At 70.7% G+C, this 19,199-nt stretch overlaps 4 protein-coding genes across 5 annotated transcripts; 3 read left to right on the top strand and 1 right to left on the bottom strand.

Moving 5' to 3' along the window:
- Window positions 1-266: 266 nt before the first annotated feature.
- Window positions 267-5,742, top strand: LOC121079168 (phospholipid transfer protein). The gene is made up of 17 exons (XM_040576059.1): window positions 267-755; window positions 787-1,482; window positions 2,214-2,332; window positions 2,525-2,624; window positions 2,691-2,819; window positions 2,936-3,091; window positions 3,257-3,320; window positions 3,492-3,555; window positions 3,647-3,738; window positions 3,870-4,046; window positions 4,195-4,254; window positions 4,357-4,521; window positions 4,700-4,767; window positions 4,850-4,892; window positions 5,093-5,156; window positions 5,230-5,306; window positions 5,409-5,742. The coding sequence occupies exons 1-17, from the start codon at window positions 469-471 to the stop codon at window positions 5,538-5,540; spliced, it is 2,493 nt and encodes an 830-aa protein (XP_040431993.1). The 5' UTR covers window positions 267-468; the 3' UTR covers window positions 5,541-5,742.
- A 350-nt stretch (window positions 5,743-6,092) lies between these two features.
- On the bottom strand, window positions 6,093-10,499 carry CTSA (cathepsin A). Its single transcript, XM_040576061.1, has 15 exons — window positions 10,393-10,499; window positions 10,101-10,267; window positions 9,920-10,031; window positions 9,773-9,823; window positions 9,380-9,466; window positions 9,148-9,303; window positions 8,710-8,801; window positions 8,274-8,358; window positions 8,073-8,164; window positions 7,807-7,885; window positions 7,513-7,661; window positions 7,366-7,441; window positions 7,185-7,274; window positions 6,890-6,991; window positions 6,093-6,728 (listed from the first exon to the last, which is right to left on the bottom strand). Exons 2-15 carry the CDS (start codon window positions 10,265-10,267, stop codon window positions 6,645-6,647), a joined length of 1,422 nt encoding a protein of 473 aa, XP_040431995.1. The 5' UTR covers window positions 10,393-10,499; the 3' UTR covers window positions 6,093-6,644.
- Window positions 10,500-10,883: 384 nt separating this feature from the next.
- Window positions 10,884-13,741, top strand: NEURL2 (neuralized E3 ubiquitin protein ligase 2). Of its 2 annotated transcripts, none has more exons than XM_040576057.1 (2): window positions 10,884-11,695; window positions 13,520-13,741. In XM_040576057.1, exons 1-2 carry the CDS (start codon window positions 11,008-11,010, stop codon window positions 13,633-13,635), a joined length of 804 nt encoding a protein of 267 aa, XP_040431991.1. In that variant the 5' UTR covers window positions 10,884-11,007; the 3' UTR covers window positions 13,636-13,741. The 2 variants fall into 2 exon arrangements, 1 of the variants encoding a protein (XP_040431991.1); XR_005824916.1 differs by lacking the exon at window positions 10,884-11,695 and adding an exon at window positions 11,702-13,326 and having other exon boundaries at window positions 13,520-13,652.
- An 895-nt stretch (window positions 13,742-14,636) lies between these two features.
- On the top strand, window positions 14,637-19,149 carry ACOT8 (acyl-CoA thioesterase 8). Its single transcript, XM_040576371.1, is given in 8 exon segments — window positions 14,637-14,712; window positions 16,651-16,894; window positions 16,896-16,970; window positions 17,062-17,198; window positions 17,400-17,625; window positions 17,900-18,057; window positions 18,467-18,658; window positions 18,731-19,149. Coding segments are annotated over 8 exon segments (1,227 nt in total). The 3' UTR covers window positions 18,850-19,149.
- The last annotated feature ends 50 nt before the right edge of the window (window positions 19,150-19,199 follow it).

Below are 19,199 nucleotides of genomic sequence, written 5' to 3'. Positions count from 1 at the left end.
TGCGGGCACAGCCGGGGGGGCCCCGCCGGCCTCCCCCCGCCCGGCCGGAGCCTGAGGCGCTTCGAGCCCCCCCCCGCACGGGGTGCGGCCGCCCCCGGCCTCCGAGGGCTCTGAGCAGGGCCCCGCGGGGCTCAGCCCGCCCGGGAGCCGGGCACCGGGAGCGCCCCCCCCCCCCCCCGCGTGGAAGCACCGCGGGGCCCGGCGGCTCCCAGCCCCGAGGCCCCTTCGTGCCCTTTGGCTCCCGGCCGCCCCCCGCTGCCCGGGTCCCCGGGGCTTTTCCTCCCTCTGGGCCGTGACCCGGCCTGCTCGCGCCCCGCACGAGTCCTGCCCTCTGCACCGAGAGCACCGGGGTCAGTTTAAGTAGTTAATGCTGGCGAAGCAGTTCTGGGGGGATAAGTGCTGTGTAAGCACCAAGTCTCCCAAGTCTCCCGCCTTCCAGAACACAAGCCCCACGCAGCCCGGCTGTGCATGGCGCAGATAATCGCCCCGACCGCAGAGCGCTGGCTCAGACTGACTCCCTTCTGCAGGAGCTTGGAGGAGGGGGAAAGGGGGGACGCAGGCGGGTTTGTCCAGGGCTCCAGGGACAGAAAGCTCAAAGCCTCGTTCTTTGTAACCAAACGGGGCTTGCAGCAAAAGGCGTTTGTGCCTCGCCTCCGTTGGGACGAGAGGTGCTGCTGTGTCCCAGGCTTCCTGGCTGTCCCCACCCCAGTGACAGGCACTCGCTGGGTCAGGAGGGGAGCGTGGGCATCGCTGGGGCGCTGCAGCCGTGCCTGTCTCGCTGCTGAGCCCCTCCGCGCCTCCCACGCAGCCAGGAGCAAGCCCTGGAGACCCCAGGCTGTGTCCTGGGAGCGGCCCTGAGGCTCTGGCGGCTGTTGCAGCTTCCCCGCCGGGGCTCCCGTCACGGACGGGCTCAAAGCAGCGTCCCCCGGCCTGGGGCCGAGGGACCTGCGTCGCACTGCGGCCCGGTGCGGAGCCCGCGGGGCAGCGTTGGGGCTGGCGGGGAGCCTGGCGCCTGCGGGGCTGGGGGCGGCGCTGCCCCAAAGTGCCCCAGCCAGGCCCCACGTGCGAGGTTTGCCCCACGCAGGGCCGAGCGGTGCCGGGACGCCTGGCGACGCTGAGGGACGTGGCGGTGGCTGCCCGTGCGGGACGGGGGGCACGTTACGGGGCGCTGCCGGGCGCTGTGTGCGTGGTGGGGAGCAGGGCCTGGCGCTCAGCCCGCGGCCGGGGTGTCCGAGCAGCCCGCTGTCTGTCGGTGCTGGCAGGCAGCCGGGGACCTGCGCTGCGGGGCCGGCATCCTCCCGTCCCGCCGTGTCTCCTCCCAGCTGCGGGCCCACAAGGGGTGGCGGCTGGTGGGCTATATAAAGGCAGGGGAACCTCAGCCAGCTCAAAAGAAACTCCTGGAGCTACTGGTGTTCTCCCTCCCTCCCTCCCTTCACGTGATTCAGCTTCCCCACACCAGGGAAGCCGAGGACAAGTCATACTGTAAGTACCCAAACTGAGCTGGCACTGTGTCGGCGAGGCCCCCCCCGGCCGTGCGTGGCCCTCGGGGAAGGATGGAGGCTCTGGACCCCGAGCAGGAGGGGGCCCGTCCTCCTCTCCCTTGCAGAGAACCAGGCAAAAGCGCTGTGGGGCGACCCTGGACGGTCCCCGCAGTCCTGCAGGCAGCTCTGCCTGTCGCCGCTGGACGGGGAGGCTCCAGCTCCCGGCCCGGCCCGGCACCCACGGGGCCGTGGGCGGCAGCACATCTCCGTGGGGGGCGGCCGGGGTCTGCCCGGTGGCTGCGGGGGAGGCCCCGCGGGAGGGCTCCCTTCCCCGCGCCGTGCTGGGCTCCCCGCCGCCGCACCACACGCAGGGCTCGCGCCTCGCCGTGCGGTTTGGGGAGCCGGGCAGGGTGGGACGCTGCCGGCACCGCGGGAGCCGGCTGGAGCACACCGTGGGGGCGCGTGATCCCGCGGGCCCACGGGGTCTGCCGGGGGCTTCCTGCAGCACCCTGGGGAGGGGGCTGCTGGCCCGCGGGCACTCAGGCGATGGGGACCTGGGCAGCGTCGGGATTTCGGGGCGCGGGGTGCAGCAGAGCCCCGGGGCGGTCCTGGGGTCCGGGCTGCCCCCACGCCGCGGGCAGGGCAGGCGGCGGCCGCATCCCTCCCAGGGTGGTCGGTTCCCCCCGGGCGCCCCGCCGGGCCGGCCCGCGCTGCCCCGTGCTCTGCCTCCAGGTGCGGGATGGCTGCCGGCAGCCGCCTCCTCCTCCTGCTGCTGCTGCCCTGCCTGGCCGCGGCCTCGCGCAGCCCACCCGGCTGCAGGATCCGGATTACCTCCAAGGGGCTGGACCTGGGTAAGGGGCCGGCCGGGACCCTGCTCCCGGGGCCCGGGTAAGAGGCAGGTCGTGGCGCTGCTCGCGGGGCCCAGCCTGCACCGCCCCCGTGGGGGGCAGCGGGAGAGGAGCCGAGGCACGGCCGGGTGGGCGACGCTGCCGGAGCACGGCGCAGCCTGCCTGTGGCCAGCCCCGGCTCGCTCTGCGTTGCAGTGAAGCAGGAGGGGCTGCGCTTCGTGGAGCAGGAGCTGGAGAACATCACGGTGTCGGACCTGCACGGGAAGGAGGGGCAGTTCCACTACAACATCAGCCAGTGAGTGCCGCCCTCGCCCCCCCCGCGGCGACCCCCGGCTCGGCCTCACCGTCCCCTCCCCGGCAGGGTCAAGGTGGTGGACCTGCAGCTGCCCTTCTCCGACCTGCACTTCCAGCCGCAGCAGCACCTCGCCTTCAACATCAACAACGCCTCCATCAGCCTGCGCTTCCGCCGCCAGCTGCTCTACTGGTTCTTGTGAGTTCCCCCGCTCCTGCCCGCCGGGCCACAGCCCCAGGGGTGCCGCGGGCACCTTGCTGCCCTGGAGCTGCTCGGAGCTGCGTGCTCCTCCCGTCTGTTCCCCTTGCTTCCAGTTACGACATCGGGTCCATCAATGCTTCTGCTGATGGCGTCCACATCCACACGGTGCTGCGGCTGGCCAAGGACGAGGTCGGGCGCCTCAAGATCTCCAACATCACGTGCAATGCCTCCATTGCCAGAATGCACGCAGGCTTCTCTGGCACGCTCAGGTACACCCGACCCCGCCGTGGCAGCCGTGTCCCTCTGCCAGGCCGGCTCTGCCCGCGCCCAGCTCGCCCTGTGCCAGCCCAGCGTGCCCGGGCTGTGCTGTCTTTGAGGCACAAGGGGTAGAGGGACAGGGCTGGAGGCTGCTGCAGAGCTGCTCTGTCCTGCAGGAAGGTCTACGAGTTCCTGAGCACCTTCATTGTCACAGGGATGCGCTTCCTCGTCAGCCAGCAGGTAGGGCTGCGAGCGGGGACGGGGCACGGAGGCGATGCGGGGCCTCCCCCGGCCCCGCAGCAGGAGGGGCTGTCCCCAGGGAAGGTGGAGGAGGGCCCCGGGTCCCCAGCCAGAGCAGGAGCCCTGGCCCCACTGCCGTGATTCCCCTCACCCCAGCCACGTCCCTTTCAGATCTGCCCGTCCCTGGAGCACGCCAGCCTGGTGCTGCTGAACTCCCTGCTGGACACGGTGCCAGGTGAGCGTTGTTCTGCGGGACAGGACCGAGCTGAGCACAGGACCGCAGGGCGTCCTGCAGGCTTCGTCATGGCAGCACCTCTTCCTGGCAGTGAGGAACTACGTGGACGATCACATTGGGATCGACTACTCCCTCCTGCGGGATCCATCCGTCTCCCCGGACACCCTTGACCTAGACTTCAAGGTGCACACCGCATCCTGCCCTGCCTCCCCCGGCTTCCCTCGGAGCCGCCCCGCGCCAGCGCGCACACCGGGCAGCACGGCGCAGGGCAGGCTGCGCTACAGCTGCAGAAACATCTGCTGCTCGCGGCCCAGGGCATGTTCTTCTACCGTGCGAGGGAGAGCCAGGAACTGGAGAACCACGCGGTGGAGCCGGTGATCAAGGAGACCGAGCGCATGGTCTACGTTGCCTTCTCCGAGTACTTCTTTGACTCAGCCATGCACGCGTACTTCCAGGCGGGCGTGCTGGCCATAGAGCTCGAGGGGGAGAAGGTAAGCAGCGCGGGTCGCCCGCTGGGCATGGGCAGGGGCTGGGGGAGAGGGAGGCACCCAGGGGGAGGCGGGAGGTGCTGCCCGGGGAGCAGCTCTGCTGGGGGCAGCGGTAACAGCTCTCATCCACAGAGGTTTCTCCTCCCTGCAGGTGCCCAAGGACCTGGAGGTTTTGCTGAGAGCCACCTTCTTTGGGACCATCTTCATGCTGGTGAGAGGAGCTTGCCCCTGGGGCGGGCGAGGCACCCGGGGGCCCTGGGTGTGTGTGGGGCCACGGCTGTGCCCGGGGCTGGCTCACCCGCTGCCTCCCCAGAGCCCCGCCGTGGTGGATGCGCCCCTGCGCCTGGTGCTTCAGGTGTCGGCTCCCCCCCGCTGCGTGATCAAACCCTCGGGCACCTCCGTCTCCGTCTCCGCCTTCCTCAACATCTCGCTGGTGCCCGCGGGCCGCCCCGCCGTGCAGCTCTCCAGCATGGCCATGGTGAGCGCTGCGCCCCCAGCACAGCCCCCAGCACGCCGGGCAGGAGCGCCCCCCCCCCGGGAAGGCTGCAGTGTCCCAAAGCAAAGGGACAGCGGGGCCCGGGGGGCGAGAGCAGCGCCCGGCCTGGCCAGCTGCCTGCCCGCAGCGCAGCGGGGCTCCCACATGTCTCTGTCCCTAGGAAACGAAGCTGAGCGCCAAGGTGTTCCTGCAGGGGAAGGCGCTGCGCGTGCAGCTGGACCTGCGGCGGTAGGGCCCGCGCTGGGGTCCCGCGGGGGCTGCAGGGACGAGTCCCCTCTGCCCCGGCTCACGGCAGCTTTCCCTCCCGCAGGTTTCGCATCTACTCCAAGCAGTCAGCGCTGGAGTCGCTGGCGGTGAGCAGACCCGGTGCCAGTCCGGGAGGGTCCAACCTCCCTGAGCAGCCCCCAGCCACAGCAGGGAGCAGCCGGGGGGGAAGGGGGTGAAGCCCAGGCCCCCCCCTTCCAGCCCAGCCCTTGGGAAGCCCAGGCACAGCCTGCCCTGCCAGGCAGCTCTGCCCCCCTGCTGGGTGCTCACCCTCCCTCCTCTCCCCCAGCTGTTCTCACTGCAGGCCCCGCTGAAAACCCTGCTGCAGCTGACGATCATGCCCATCATTAACGGTGAGCATCCCCCTGCCTGCACGCAGCTGGACCGGGGCAGGGGCGCTCTGCTTACTGCATCTCCTCCCCGCAGAGAGGACGAGAAAAGGGGTGCAGATCCCGCTGCCGGAAGGCATGGACTTCACCAAGGAGGTGGTCACCAACCACGCGGTGCGTGAGCACGGTGGGGACAGCCCGGGAGCGGGCACCGGGCCCGTGCCCAGCAGGGTGGGGGCACAGCCAGCCCCGGGCTATCACGCTTTCCCTTCGCAGGGATTCCTCACGGTGGGAGCTGATCTCCACTTCCAGAAGGGGCTGCGGGAAGTGATTGAGAAATACCACGCCGTCCCCGCAGCCCCCACCTCACCGCCCGCAGCGCCCAGCGCAGATCCCCGCCAGCCGTAGCTCCCACTCGCTCCTTCACCCTGGACAGAGGGCAGATCCCGGGCTGGACCCGTAGGCTGTAGGTAGGAAGCAGCATCCCCAGCACCACTCGAACATCCCGCAGGGCTTCTGCGCCCTGGTGGGCGGCAGCAAGGCGGAGACAGCTGCTCTGGGAACCCCTGCTGCACCCTTGTCGTTACACTAATAAACCACTCAACGCCAACCCGTGCTGCCTCGTTGCTTGGAGGATGAGCCCACCGCAGCCCTTGGGGAGAGCAGAGGGACAGCCAGCACTGCTCCCCCAGGCGCCCGGGAGGCAACGCAGCTGAGAACAGGGGCAGAGGGGCCTGGAGCAACTTGGGCGTTCCTTGCTCCTGAGGGTGGCTCAGTTGTGGGAAGCCCCAGTGCCCCCTGCAGGAGGCGGCGGCACAGCCCCCAGGCCCCGGGACCCTACAGAGCGCAGCGGCACTCCCCTCTGCCGGCTGCTGGGCGAGGAGCCTGAGAAAGCAAAAGGAAGCAAAGCAAAGGGCAGCGGAGAGGTGGGAGCAGCTGGTTAATGAGGAGCAGAACAACCTTGTTCAGAGAGTTTATTGTGAGGTCCCAAGAGCACGGCATGCCCCAGGCAGGGGGATTGTCTTCACTGTAAGTCACCTTTCACTGAGATCAGGGTGGGAGTGGTTTCAGGGGGAGCAGAAAGCCCCCGGGGGGCAGCTCACAGCCACCGCCTGAACTGTGCTTAGCAGGGAGCAGCTGGCTCAGAGCCTGCCCAGGGCAACGTGCGTGCAGAGGCTGCAGTGCAGAGGGGAAGTGGCAGGCACTGCTCCCACCCCAGAGGGAAGTAGTTGCCTCCGGAGACAGGGCGGAGGAGAGACAGGAAGCCACAGCGAGGAGGCAGCTGCAGCGCCCGGCAGGGATGGAGCCCCAGGGACTCCTCTCCCCCCAGCCTGCAGGAAGCCCACCTCCACGCCGTTCACCCCGGCTGCTGTCCTGACAGGCTGAGCCGAGTCCCGCCAGCTGCAAGTGACTCGTGTTGTGGCACAGCCAAGCAGCAGCGAGGACGAGCCATGCAGGAGGCAGCCGGCGCGTGCAGGCAGCTGGAAGCACCACGCGCAGCCTCGGCAGCTCCTAGTACGGCTCATTCTTAATGAACCGGCTGAACACGGTGAAGGCAGCGAGGGGCTGGTCCGTGGGCACCATGTGGCCGGCTCCCTGCAGGGAACAGGCGGTGGTGGTGGTCGGTGCCCCGCAGAGCCTCCGGCTGCGCGCTGTGCCGCTCCCCCTCCACCCCGCTGCACTCCTCAGCACCAGGGTCTGCCCACGTCACAGCCAGCAGCCTCCTGCTCCATCACAGCACCCCCCCACAGCCCTACCTTGACGGTGAGGAAGGCGATGTTGGTGAACTCTTTCACAAAGCCCCCGATCTGGTTCTCGCCTCCTTCGGTGTAGAGCCAGGGCCGGCGAGACACCTGCACCTGGGGCCGGAGGCAGCACCGTCAGCACCCGGCCAAGCCCTGGCTGCCCAGGCGGGCTCCCCAGCCCTGCCCCGGGGCTCCCAGCCCTGCCCCGGGGCTCCCACTGCTGCGCTGGAGCCCAGCTGACCTGGGCAGCCCGGAGCTCCCTGGGGCTGGTGACGAGGCTCGCCTAGACCCTGCTCTGCGCATTTACCTTCTGGCACAGGGAGTCCACAAACCACTCATCCCCGAGGAAGTTGCAGGCCATGTCGACATCCCCGTTGTACACCAGGATCCGGTATTTCTGCGGAGCAGAAGGAGCTGAGCACTGCGCCGGGCAGCGGCCCCGGGCAGGCAGGAGGCCCGTCGAGGAGAGCTGCTCGCCCCGCACGTACCATGGCTCCGAGCAGCTTCAGGTACTGCTCGTTCATCTGCATGTAGAGGCGCTTGTAGCTGCGGTTCACCTCGAAGCTGGGGAAGAAGCGTCAGCGCCAGGCGGCTGCTCGCCCTCCTGGCCACATCCCTGCCCGCAGCTTGCTCACCTGCACACCTGCCACTCGGGGGCCTCCGGGGGGATGTGGAGAGCCTTCCTCACCTCCGGGGAATTCAGATACATGGTAGGGGCTGTGGAGTTGGTGCACGGCGGGTCCATCCGCACCTTCTTACGGGCTACAGGCATCCGGAACAGGTTCTGGAAGAGTCAGGAGAGGCCCTGCAGCGGCAGCACCTCCGCGCTGCTCCCTGAGAGGGGGTTGAGCAGGCAGAGCAGCCCCGGGCAGCGCGGCCGGCCGGGCAGAGGGTGCTCGCAGCCCCGTGTCACAGGCGCCCAGGCTCACCTGTCGCCAGGAGAACCTCATCGGCATCCGGATGAAGGAGTTTCCCAGGTCGTGTGTGACGAGGTAGTCGCCCTCGTACCTGCAGGCAGACCAAGCACGGAGACGGGCTGAAAGCCCTGGAGGAACGAGGGCCTGGGCAACAACCTGGGCCCCCCCCAGGGAAGAGGAGGCCCTGCCCGCCCCACCAGGTCCCCCTGCAGGCAGGGACCCCCCGCCCGCTGCAAGCTGGTGCCCAGGGACAGCTCCACTGCTGCAGCCGCTCTCACCTCATGCTCCCAGGGACGCCGCCAGCACACGGGGCATAGAGATTGTAGATGTTGAGGCCGGACTCCTCTACAATCTGGATCATCTCCTCCATCTGTAAGGAGCCGCAAGAAGGACTTGGGACTGAGCAGGATGCTCGATGGACAGGAGCCGCTCACAGGCACCGGGGAGGGGCACGCGCCCGGGGCTCTGGTCTCCCTCACCTTGAGCGTGCAGTTAAGGTTGGAGTTGTCGTGGAAGTTGCACTTCCCCTGGGAGCAGCAGAAGGTCTGTAAGTCCTTCCACAGCCTGTGGGGAGAGACCAGAGGACCTGCAGCGAGCTGCCAGAGCTGACGCCGACACGAAGCCAGCAGCCACGGCCACGCTGCAGGACCTCTGCCCAGTGGCTGCGCAGCTCAGCCCAGTGCCCTGGGGGCTGGCAGAGCCCCGCACAGACACAGCCCTTGGAGCCACACAGGATGAGGGGCCACCTCCACAGCCCAAGCACTGGTCCAAGTCAGGCCAGAGATTGCCCGGAAAGCAGGTGAGCCTGCCCCTGTCCCCCACACCGCCCATCCAGCCGGCCCTGCCCCACGCTGCGCCCCCCTCCTGCTCGCCCAGGGACAGCGGAACCAGCGGCAGCGCTCCCCCAGCTCTTACTGGGTCCCCAGCAGGCCGTGGTAATAGGCGAAGTAGACCAGCGAGTTGTCGTTGATCTCATAGGAGGAGAGGCCGTTTCCCACAGCGATTCCCTGCGAAGCAAGAAGAAAACAACTCTGCGGCGTCCCAGCTCCCCGCAGGGCGGCCACAGCGGCATCAGCGTCAGGCAGGAAGCAGATGTGGCCCCAGATGTGGCCCTGTTTACTCCACGGTGGGGAACAGGAAAGGTTGCGGGTGCCTGAGTGCTCCCCCGGTCCCACGCAGCAGGGACACATCCGCCGGCGGCTGCTGCCAGCACCCCGGAGGAGATGAAAGGCTGCGGGGCCAGGCCCGCCCCGCGCCCCGGACCGGGCCCCACGCTGCAGCTGCCGGCCGGGCCCCCGCGAGGCCGTGCCGACCCCTCCGCCCCCCAGCCCTGCGCACAGCAGCGCCGCTCACCTTCAGGTTGAGGCTGGGGTCCTGCATCACCCACTCGGCCAGCGTGGGGATGTAAACCCCCCCGTAGCTCTCCCCCGTGAGGAAGAGGTCGTTCTTGGAGTACTCGGGGAAGAGCCGGAAGAACTCCTTCAGCGCCAGGTAGTTGTTGTGAGCGACCTGCAGGCACAGGGAGTGAGCACAGCCAGCGGGGCAGGCACGAGGCTGGGTGCTCCCAGCAGGCAGGGTCACTCGCCTCAGTGTCATTCGTGGCGTACTTCTTGTCCTCGGAGTACGAGAAGCCAACGCCAGCGGGGGACTCCAGGTAGAGCATGTTGGCAATCTGCAGGGACACCAGAGGAGCTGGAGAACAGGGGAAGCCCTCCTCCTGGCTCCCGGGGGGAGCCACTGAGACAGAGGGCTACCGGCCTTCATCTACAGCGGTGTTTGTGTCTGCCACGCCAGCGCTGCACCGGAGGGCCACACCGCTGCCCCGCTCGGGAGCGGGCTTCAGAGCAGGGGGGTCGGGCAGAGGGGGCTCAGCCCCGCCGGAGGGCGGCAGGAGCCGGCTCGGAGCCGCCCGTGCCCCTTGCAGGGTGCGGCTGCCCAGGCAGGTGGGGCCGCTCCCCGCCGGCGCCCGCGCCCGTACCTTGTTCCAGGCGTAGTCGTTGTACTTCAGGCTGACCCCATCGGGCTGCACCTACGGAGGGAGAAGGCGGCGGCTGCCGGGCAGGGGGCACGGCGGGGACGGCCCCAGCGGGCTGCAGCCCGCGAGCCCCCGCCCGCGAGCACTGACCAGGAAGGGGCCGTGCTCCTTCAGGAAGCCCTCCATGGAGCTGCAGCCGGGGCCGCCGTTCAGCCACAGCACCACGGGGCTGCCGCGGGGGTCGCTCTGCGCCTCCACGAACCTGCGGGAGGGGGCCGTCAGCACCCGGGGAGCCCCGGCCCGGCCCGGCCCGGGGGCAGCCCCCACGTACCAGTAGTGCAGGCGCGCGGCGGGCCCGGCGCGGAGGTGCCCCGAGAAGTGGCGGAAGGCCGCCTGCTTGGGCAGCCCGGGCAGGAACCGCACCTCGTGGCCCGGCGGCGCGGCGAGGCCCGGCCCCAGCAGCAGCGGCAGCAGCGCGCACAGCACCGCCGGCACCATCTGCGGGACAGCGGCAGCTGGGGGCGCGCCGCGGGGCCCGGGACGGCCCCGGAGCCGCTCCCGCTCCCGGTGCCCGATCCCGGTGCCCCCCCCCCCCAAGCCCGCTCCCCCCCCCCCCCGCTGACCCCGCTCCCGGTCCCGCAGCGGCTCCCGGCGGCGCAGCGCCGCGCGGCACGTGACGCCCGCCCATATGACCCCCGGCCGGTCACGTGCGCGGGGGCGGGGCTCCGCCGGGGGCGGGGCTCGCGGCGGCCAATCGGCGCGCCGCCCACGCGCCCGGCCCCGCCCCCCTCCCCGCGCCGCGCGCCGGTCCCGAGCCCGCGGGCACCGCGCGCACACGGGCGGCGCCGGCACGGCCCCGGCCTGCCCGCCCGGCCCCCCCCATGTCAGCCCCACGCGTGGGCCCCGCGCCGCGGGACCTGGCCCAAACCGCCCCGGGCCGGGCCCAAACGGCGCCGGTCCCGGCGGTGCCGCGGCCCCGGGCCCGCCGCCGGAGCGCCCCGGGCAGCGGCGGGGCCGTCCGGCCGTGCCCCGGGACACGCGGCCCCGGGGACGGCGCCCGGTGCTCGGGGCTCGACACGAGTGGGGAAGCGGGGGGCTGGGGGGAGCCCCCGGCCCCGGCCCCGCCGTGCCCCGCCGCGCCCCGCCGCCCCCCCGGCCCCGAGCACTAGGACCCCCCGGCCCCGCCCGGCAGCAGCTGCCCGGAGCCGCCCGGGCCGGGTAAAAATAGCGGCGGGGCCATGGCGGAGCCGGCGGCCCCGGGGCGCCCCGCCGCCCGCTTCCACCGCGTGCACGGCGCCAACGTGCGCCTGGACGCCGCGCGCACCCGCGCCACGCGCGTGGAGAGCTTCGCCAACGCGCTGTGCTTCAGCCAGGAGCCGCTGGCGCCCGGGGAGATCTTCCTGGTGGAGATCGAGGAGAAGGAGCCGGGCTGGTGCGGGCACCTGCGCGTGGGGCTGACGGCCCGCGACCCGCAGAGCCTGCCCGCGGTGCCCGAGTACTCGCTGCCCGACCTGGTCAGCCTGGGCGACTCCTGGGTCTTCGCCGTCACCCGCAGCCACAACCGCGTGCCGCCGGACGGCGAGGAGGCGCCGCGGGCGCGGGGCCCGCTCTGGGCGCCCGAGCTGCTGATCGAGCGGGTGCGCATCCCCCGCGACAAGCTGGTGGGGCGCAGCCGGCCCGGGCGCTACAGCCACGTCCTGGACGAGCTGTACAGGACCAACGCGCTGCCCCCCACCGCCCGGCGCAGCCGCATCGGCGTGCTGTACGCCCCGCGGCCCGACGGCACCGCCGACATGCACATCGTCATCAACGGCGAGGACATGGGGCCCAGCGCCCGCGGCCTGCCCGCCGCCCGCCCGCTCTACGCCGTCGTCGACGTCTTCGCCTCCACCAAGAGCGTCCGGGTGATCCAGGTGGAATACGGCTGTGGGTATCTGCCCCCCGCGGGCACAGAAATGGGGGGGGGGGGTTACCCTTCGGCCTCACGGGCAGTGTCTGAGCGGGACACGGGGCGTGGGGCTCACGGGAGCACCCTGGGGGCTCCGCAGAGCACAGGTGGGACCCCCCAGTACCACTCGTGGGCAGCTCCCGTGCGCTCTGCCGCACCGTGCCGGGGCTGGGGGTGTGGGAGCAGCTCCCCCACGCGTGGGCACAGAGCCAGCAGCAGCACCGGGGCAGAGCCGGCCTGAGGGTCCCGTCCTGTCCCATCCCGTCCCTTCCCTTGGGCACGAGGCAGCCGGAGCGGGGTCGTGCTGCTGTGGCATGTGAGCAGCGGGCTGACAGCCTGCGGTGCTGCTCACGCTTGGGCAATATCCGGGCGTTCCCGTGGCTGCCAGCGAAGGCATCCCAGGCTGGGTGGGGAAGGGAAGCCCAGCGCTGTCACTGGCTCCTGCGAGCACTCAGGTGCTAATTAGCACCACGTTGGCAAAGCCAGCACGTGCTCGGGATTATGTGAGACGTGAGCCAGACGGAAAGCTAGCTCCTGGCTGGGCCACCCTCACGCTGCCTACGAGCTCTGTTTTATATAACTGGGAGATAATTAGCTATCTGCATCACAAGTGCAAGGCCAGAGACAGCTCAGTGAGACACCAGCCCCGGGGCAGACCGCCTGCTGCGTGTGGGCACCCACCGCCTCTCCCACTGGCCCAGAGTTCAGCCACTGCTATCCCAAGGCCGAAACCCGGGGTTCTCCTGCCCGGGCCGCGCTGGGGGTGGCCGGCACCCAGCTCACTGCTGGAGGCTGCCGAGCTGCTGCGCGAGCCCCGGCCCGGAGCTGGGCAGGGCCGTGCTCCCTGCCGTCCACAGATTTCAGCAGCTGCTCTTGCTGCAACACTTCCTTTGGGTTTACAAATCAGTTCGGGGGCAGACGGTGAAGTGAAACCCAGAGGGGAGCAGCCGGAGCGCAGCGCTGTGCGGGGGGGCAGGGAGAAAGGAGAGGGCACGGAGCTGCTGGGGCCCAGGGCGGCTGCTGCTTCTCACCAAGCACTCAGGGAGCCGCGGCCCCGCGGCCCTGGCACGCAGAGATAAGCGCTCCAGACGTCCCAGAGAGCCCAAGGCCAGGAGCCGGCGCGGCGTGGTGTGCTCACAGAGCTCTGCTTTGCCTGCTGCTGTCTCGAGGCCCTGGCAGCCATGCGAGAGCCTGGGCAGCGTGACGCCGTGGGCAGCGCGATGCCGTGGGCTGCGCTCCTGCCATCGGAGGATTCGCGACCCGCAGGCAGCAAGTCAGCTCCGGGCTGTGTCAGCGAGCCGCCGGCCACCCCGCGCCCGCACTGCTGGGCGCCGCCGCGAGCTCACAGAAGAGGAATGGCGTGTCACAGGGCAGGGCAGGGGCTGGCTGAACTCCGCGGCGGAAGGCAGGCGTCCCAAAAGCATCATGTGAGCTGTCTCCGTGGCCGGATTGCCAGAGAAGTTGATCACGCAGTCTGGCAGGCGTGCAGGCCACCGAGGGGATAGGGATGAAAGAAAAACACCGCGTGGGCATGCGAGCCTCAGGGGAACCACGTGGCAGCCCGGAGAGAAAACAAATGCAAAACAGCCACAGTCGTGCAGCAATTAGGGTCAGAACTGCGGAGCTCTCCAGCTCTGCCCCTGGCTGGAGCGCCCGGCACAGCCTAAAGCCCTGCACGGCGAAGCTCTGCGGGCGAGAGCTGCCCTGCAGCAGGCAAACTCCCCAAATGCTGCCCCCCCACAGCCCTCTCAGCACACAGCAGTCCCAGCCCCTCCAGCAGCCTCTTTCTGTCCTCTCCCCAGTGCCCTCGCTGCAGACGCTGTGCCGGCTGGTCATCCAGAAGCACGTCGTGCACCGCCTGGCCATCGACGGCTTGGACCTGCCCCCGCCGCTGAAGCACTTCTGCAAACACGAGTGAGGTGCCTGCGCCCCGCAGGGACCTTCCTCCATCACTGGGTACGGCTGGGCTCACGCGCTCGGGGGGCACCGCGGGGCTGAGTGAGCAATAAACGCCTCCAGCCACAGCTCGAGCAGTGCTGGTGCGGGGGGCAACGGAGAGGGAGCGGGGTCGCTGCCGCCCTCGCCGCTGCCTGGGCCGTGCCGGCGGTCCCACGTGGGGCCGGGCAGCGGGTGCGGGCACTGTGGTGCCCTGAGAGGCGCTTCCTGGTGCCCTGAGCGGCTCAGAGCACTGCTGGAGGCCGGCACCAGTGGCCCCGGCGCGGGGTCTTGTGTCTGGCGAGAGCCTGCAGCGCGGACGGGGCTGCCCAGGGAGGCGCGAGCGCTGCCGGGTCCCAGGAGCTGCCGCAGGGCGTCCTGCCCGGCCCCGCTGCCCGGCCTCACGTGGAGGGTAAATTACAGCCGGGCCCTGTCCCGGCCACGCAGTTTCGCTCTTGGGAAAGATGTTTACACTGAGAACGGGATGACTTATTTCCTGTGCTCCCCGCGAAGGGGTGGGAGGGTCGGGCGCTGCAGCCTGTGCACCACGTGCAGGGAGCAGCGCCAGCGCTGGCTGCCCCTCGGGCACACGCCGTGGCCGTGCAGCTGATCGTGGCGGGAGGTACGGTGCCCCGCTGCGTCCCCGGCCGCTGGGCGCTCCGGCGGGAGCCCAGGGCCCAAACCCCATCTCAGTTCACACCGCAGGCCCTGGCTGCAGGCCTGCCCAGACCTTTCAGGCTGCTCCTGACTGCAGCTGGTGCTGCCTGGCCAGGGGTCGCAGGGGCAGGCCTGGCCAGAGCTGCACAGAGCCATCTCCAGAAGGCGGGGGATGCGCCGTGCAAGGAAGGGAGGGCGGCAGGCAGAGGCTCCCAGGCTCTTCCTCAGCATGGCTGGAGGAGTGGAAACACAGCTGTAAGCTTAGAGAAAGGTGTTTTAGGAAACACTGCGCTATGTTTAGACAGCCAGATTTGATATTATCAGATAATGTTACAAAACCTCGACTGGGAGGAAATCCCCAGCCATGCAGCAGTTCTCCCGGGCCAGCTCCGAAGCCGAGGTGGTAACGGAGCGCCGCCCGTGGGGAGCGCGGTGTGAGAGCCCCGCGGCGCGGTGCCGCTGCTCCCCGCTGGCACCCAGACCCCCATGGCCGCGGGACGCAGCCCGCTGTGCCCGGCAGCCTCGGGACGGCTGCGCCGGGGCTGCGTGCTGCCGGCGGGGGGGAACCGAGCTCACCCGGCCGCAGGGCAGCTGCCTCGGGCTGGGCACAGCCACGCGCGCTCTTTTCGGTGCTTTTTCGTCCCCCACCCACACGTTCAAAGCTCTGCACTTCGCCGTGGCTTTGTTTGCACGGCTGTGACCCCCAGCGGCTCCCCCGCCTGCTTCCACCCAGCGCGGAGGCGGCCGTGGGAGGGAGGGCGGGTTCCATTTCGGAGGAATTAAGAGCAGCTGCCACGGCCAGACAAACAACTTCCCCGCCCGGGCAGCGCTGCCAGCAGCACACATTGCCACCCGCAGGATCTGCTGCTCCTCAGCACACGGGCTCACACCTAACTGGAGGGCAAGGAAATGAAACGAGATGAAATTAAACGAGAGAGGCAGGAGGAGGTGTTAAAAACCCTACCCGAGCGAGGAGAGGCCTGGCTGCCCCGCTGGCAGGGGAGGGGCGGCCGCAGGGACACGGGCAGCTCCCAGGCGACCAGAGGCCGGTTTATTGGCTTTGTTGCACAACACATCGCAGCTGGATGCTGGAGGACCTGCAGGCGCTGGCCGCGGATCACACAGTTTTATCACATGCTATTATACCATCACCTCCTACCCCCCGCCACCCTCGGCTCGCTGCCAGCCACGTTTCCTGCTGTCAGGTCAGCAGCTCCTTCCCCGTTACGGTCCGGGCAGGGACTCGTAGCCCAGCGCCTCAGCTCCCCCACGCAAGAGGCGACGCTCGCCCATCTGATAGAGCGGGCGAGGAGCCGGCTGATCTCTGCCGTGGGAAGGACGCGGGCAGGGACTCGTCCAGAGACTCATCCCAAGACCCATCCCAGCAGCTCCCCAGGACGCCCAGGAGGCTGTCAGCGCTGCCTCGCCCGGCCTGGCCGACATCACGTCCCTCGTGCCACCGCCTGCCCAGCACCTCTGGCCGCAAGGCCCTTCTCCCTGCGTCCGGCACAGCCGGGACGTGCCGGCAGGGCAGCTGGAACCCCGGCTGAAACGCCACCCGCAGCAGCCTTCTGGGGCCGCCCTGGGGGCATCCTCGAGGCCCTGTACGTCGGCAGCGTCCCGGCTGGTGCCCGTCGGCTGCGCGGCCTGCCGCAGCGCCGCGAGGTCACCGAGGCGCAGCACGGCGGCAGGCTCCGCGCAGGTGCCCCTCTCGGGCTGCCGGACGAGTTCTTCGGCCCCCGCCTCGGCCCCCCGTCGCCGTGCCCCTCCGGGCGCTCCGCGGCCTCCCGCCGCAGGCCAAGGACCCGGGGGGCGCCGAGTGCTCGCGGCCCCGCTCCAGAGGGGACCCCGGGGAGGCGCAGGCCGGCCGCAGGGCCTCGGGGAGCTGAAGGCGGCGGGCTCCGAGCGCTCGGGGGACTCCCAGCAGCCGGGGCGGGGGCCGGCACCGGGCAGCGCTGCTGGGCGGGGGGGGCTGGGGGGGGCCGCGTACGGCGCACCGGCACGGGAGCGGGGAGCGGGGAGCGGGGAGCGGGGCGCGGGGCGGGCTCGGAGGAGCCGCGGGGCGGGCGGAGCGCACGGCACCGTCGGGGGGGCGCCCGGGGGCGCTGCGGGGCCACAGAGCCCGGCACCGAGCCCCGCCGCGAGCCGCAGGGGGCGGCTCCCTCAGGCGGGCACCGCCCTGCTGCCGGCGCCGCTCTGGGAGCCCGCGCCCGGCCCGCAGCGCACCGGCACCGGCACCGGCACCGGCACCGGGTCCGCCGCGGCGGGCGGGGCCTATCCCGGCACGCCCCGCCCCCCTCGCGGGGACGCCGCCAATCGGCGCCGGCGGCGCCCCCCTCAGGCGCCCAGCGGGGCCCCGAGCGCCGCCCCCGGTCCCGGTCCCGGTCCCGTCCCCCGCCCGCGGCCTGGCCAATCACGGGCGCGCTCTCGGGATTGGCGGCGGGCCGGCCAACCGGCGCCGCGCTTTCCGCCGCCCGCCCGGCGACCGACGGCGCGACGGCCCAATCGGCGGCCGCCCCCGCCGCGTGGGCGGAACCTCCCGCTCCGCCGCCCGTGCCGGTTCCGGGCGGCTGCGGGGATGGCGGCGCCGGGCGGGGACCTGCGGAGCGCGCTGAGCGCCACCGTGCTCAGCCTGGAGCGCCTCGAGCTCGACCTCTTCAGGTGCGCGGGGCCGGGGCCGGGGCCGGGGCCGCCCCCCGCCGCCGCCGCCGCCGCCCGCCGCGCCCTGACGGCCCGCCCGTTGTCCCCGCAGGGGCCGGCACCACTGGGTGCCCGCCACGCGGCGCCTGTTCGGCGGGCAGATCGTGGGGCAGGCCCTGGTGGCGGCCGCCCACGCCGTCAGCCGCGAGGTGCAGGTGCACTCCCTGCACTGCTACTTCGTGCGGGCAGGTGCGGGGCCGGGGGGTGGCGGGGGACCGGGGGGACCGGGGGGACCCAGCCCCCGGGGGGCAACGGGGCCGAGCCCCCGCTGAGCGGTGCCGCCGCCGGGGGGGCCCTGCCGGCTCGGGGCGCCCCGTGCTCGCCGCCCGTAGCTCGGGCCCCCCCCGCGGCGCGGCCGCCCCACGGCGGAAGGGCTCTGCTCTGTCCCAGGGGACCCCAAGGTGCCGGTGCTGTACGAGGTGGAGCGGACCCGCACCGGGAAGAGCTTCTCCGTGCGCTCCGTGAAGGCCATCCAGCACGGAAAGCCCATCTTCATCTGCCAGGCGTCCTTCCAGCTCTCCCAGCAGAGCCCCATGCGGCACCAGTTCACCATGCCCGCGGTGTCGCCCCCCGAGGAGCTGCTGACCCAAGAGGAGCTCATCGAGAAGTTCCTGCAGTGAGTGGAGCGATAAAGGGGCGCGCTGGGGGCGCCTTCCTCCGCGCTGGGGCTCAGGGAGGCGCAGGAACAAAAGCAGGTGGGAGAGGATTGCGGTGACGACCTGAGGAGCTCTCAAACGCGAGGGGAGCGGAGCCGGATGGGGCCGGGACCGTGCCCCTCCTGCCTCTCCCTGGGGGCCTGGGCCCCTGGGCTGAGTCCGCTGCCGTCAGCCCTGCCCTGGGCCTGCCCAGGGACGCGGGGCGTTAATGTCCCTTCTCCGTATCGTCTAAAGGAATCCCAACTTGGCAGAGAAATACAGAAGGCACCTCAACAAGATCCAAGCGGAAGACGTGCCGATTGATATCAAACCCGTGAACCCGCCGGATATATTCAGCACGGAGCAGCAGGAGCCGAAGCAACTCTTCTGGGTGCGAGCCCGCGGCTACATAGGTGGGTGCTGCCCCGAGGGAGCTCCCGCTGCTGCACGAGCTGAGAGCTCGGGCTCCGCCTCACCTTGCTGCTGTACAGCACGCTTGTGACAGGGGGCTGGGGGGGTCGCGGTTCCCCACTGTGCCCCAGGCCTGCGGGAAGCCTGGGGATTTCAGGGCTGAAGTACCACGGGGCAGAGCGTGACTCGGTGCCCGTTTGCCGCGTTCGGTCCTGCAGGCTTCAGCCAGGGGACGTAGCGAGGGCGGTGGGTATAAAGCAGCACCTTGGTTCTGCTGGGTAGCGGCCGGCCTTGGGGACACGGAGTTCCTGGAGCTCTGTGTCACAGAATGTGCCCAGGGGTGTCACAGAACGTGCCCAGGGGTGTCCCACAGCCACCTCGCGCTGAGCAGGCGACGCTGGTTCTTTGCAGGAGACACCGACATGAAGGTGCACTGCTGCGTGGCCGCCTACATCTCGGACTACGCCTTTCTGGGCACGGCCTTGCTCCCCCACCGGCAGTACAATGTCAAGTTCATGGTGTCCCTCGACCACTCCATGTGGTTCCACGCACCCTTCCGGGCTGACCACTGGATGCTCTACGAGTGCGAGAGCCCCTGGGCGGGTGAGTCCTGCCTGGTTCCTGGGCACCGGGCGGGGACGCGAGGGCTCGCGGTCTGACGGGTGCTCTCTGCAGGTGGGTGCCGAGGGCTGGTGCACGGGCGTCTGTGGCGCAGGGACGGGGTCCTGGCTGTCACCTGCGCGCAGGAAGGAGTCATCAGGGTGGAGCAGAAACCCATCCAGAGTAAACTCTAGCCAAGGGTGCTGGCGGCAGCAGTGGCACCAAGCTCCGTGCGCTGGGGCTGAGGCCTGCGGAGGAGCCTGCACCAAATTGGCCATGGGCGAAGGCGGAACCCCGGGCAGCAGAGGAAGGAGCAGCAGAGGAGAATGGGCCGAGGAGTCCGGCCTGCCGGAGTGCTGGTGCCAGCACCTCGGTGCTGAGCTGGACCTGCACGGGCTGCAGTGATATCCACTTTCACCACCTGTCAGCGCGTAATGGTGTCCTGTGCTCAGTCACCCTTCACCTAACGTAAATAAAGCCATCACGTGAACGGGCGAGCTGTCCCCTGGAGTTTGTCCCCTTGGCTCTGGGTGGCTGAGTGACT

This window comes from Cygnus olor, chromosome 16, assembly GCF_009769625.2.
Source record: "Cygnus olor isolate bCygOlo1 chromosome 16, bCygOlo1.pri.v2, whole genome shotgun sequence".
NCBI classification, from domain to species: Eukaryota; Metazoa; Chordata; class Aves; order Anseriformes; family Anatidae; genus Cygnus; species Cygnus olor.
The sequence above is the reverse complement of the archived record's forward strand: the minus strand, read 5'-3'. Positions and strand labels throughout refer to the sequence as shown.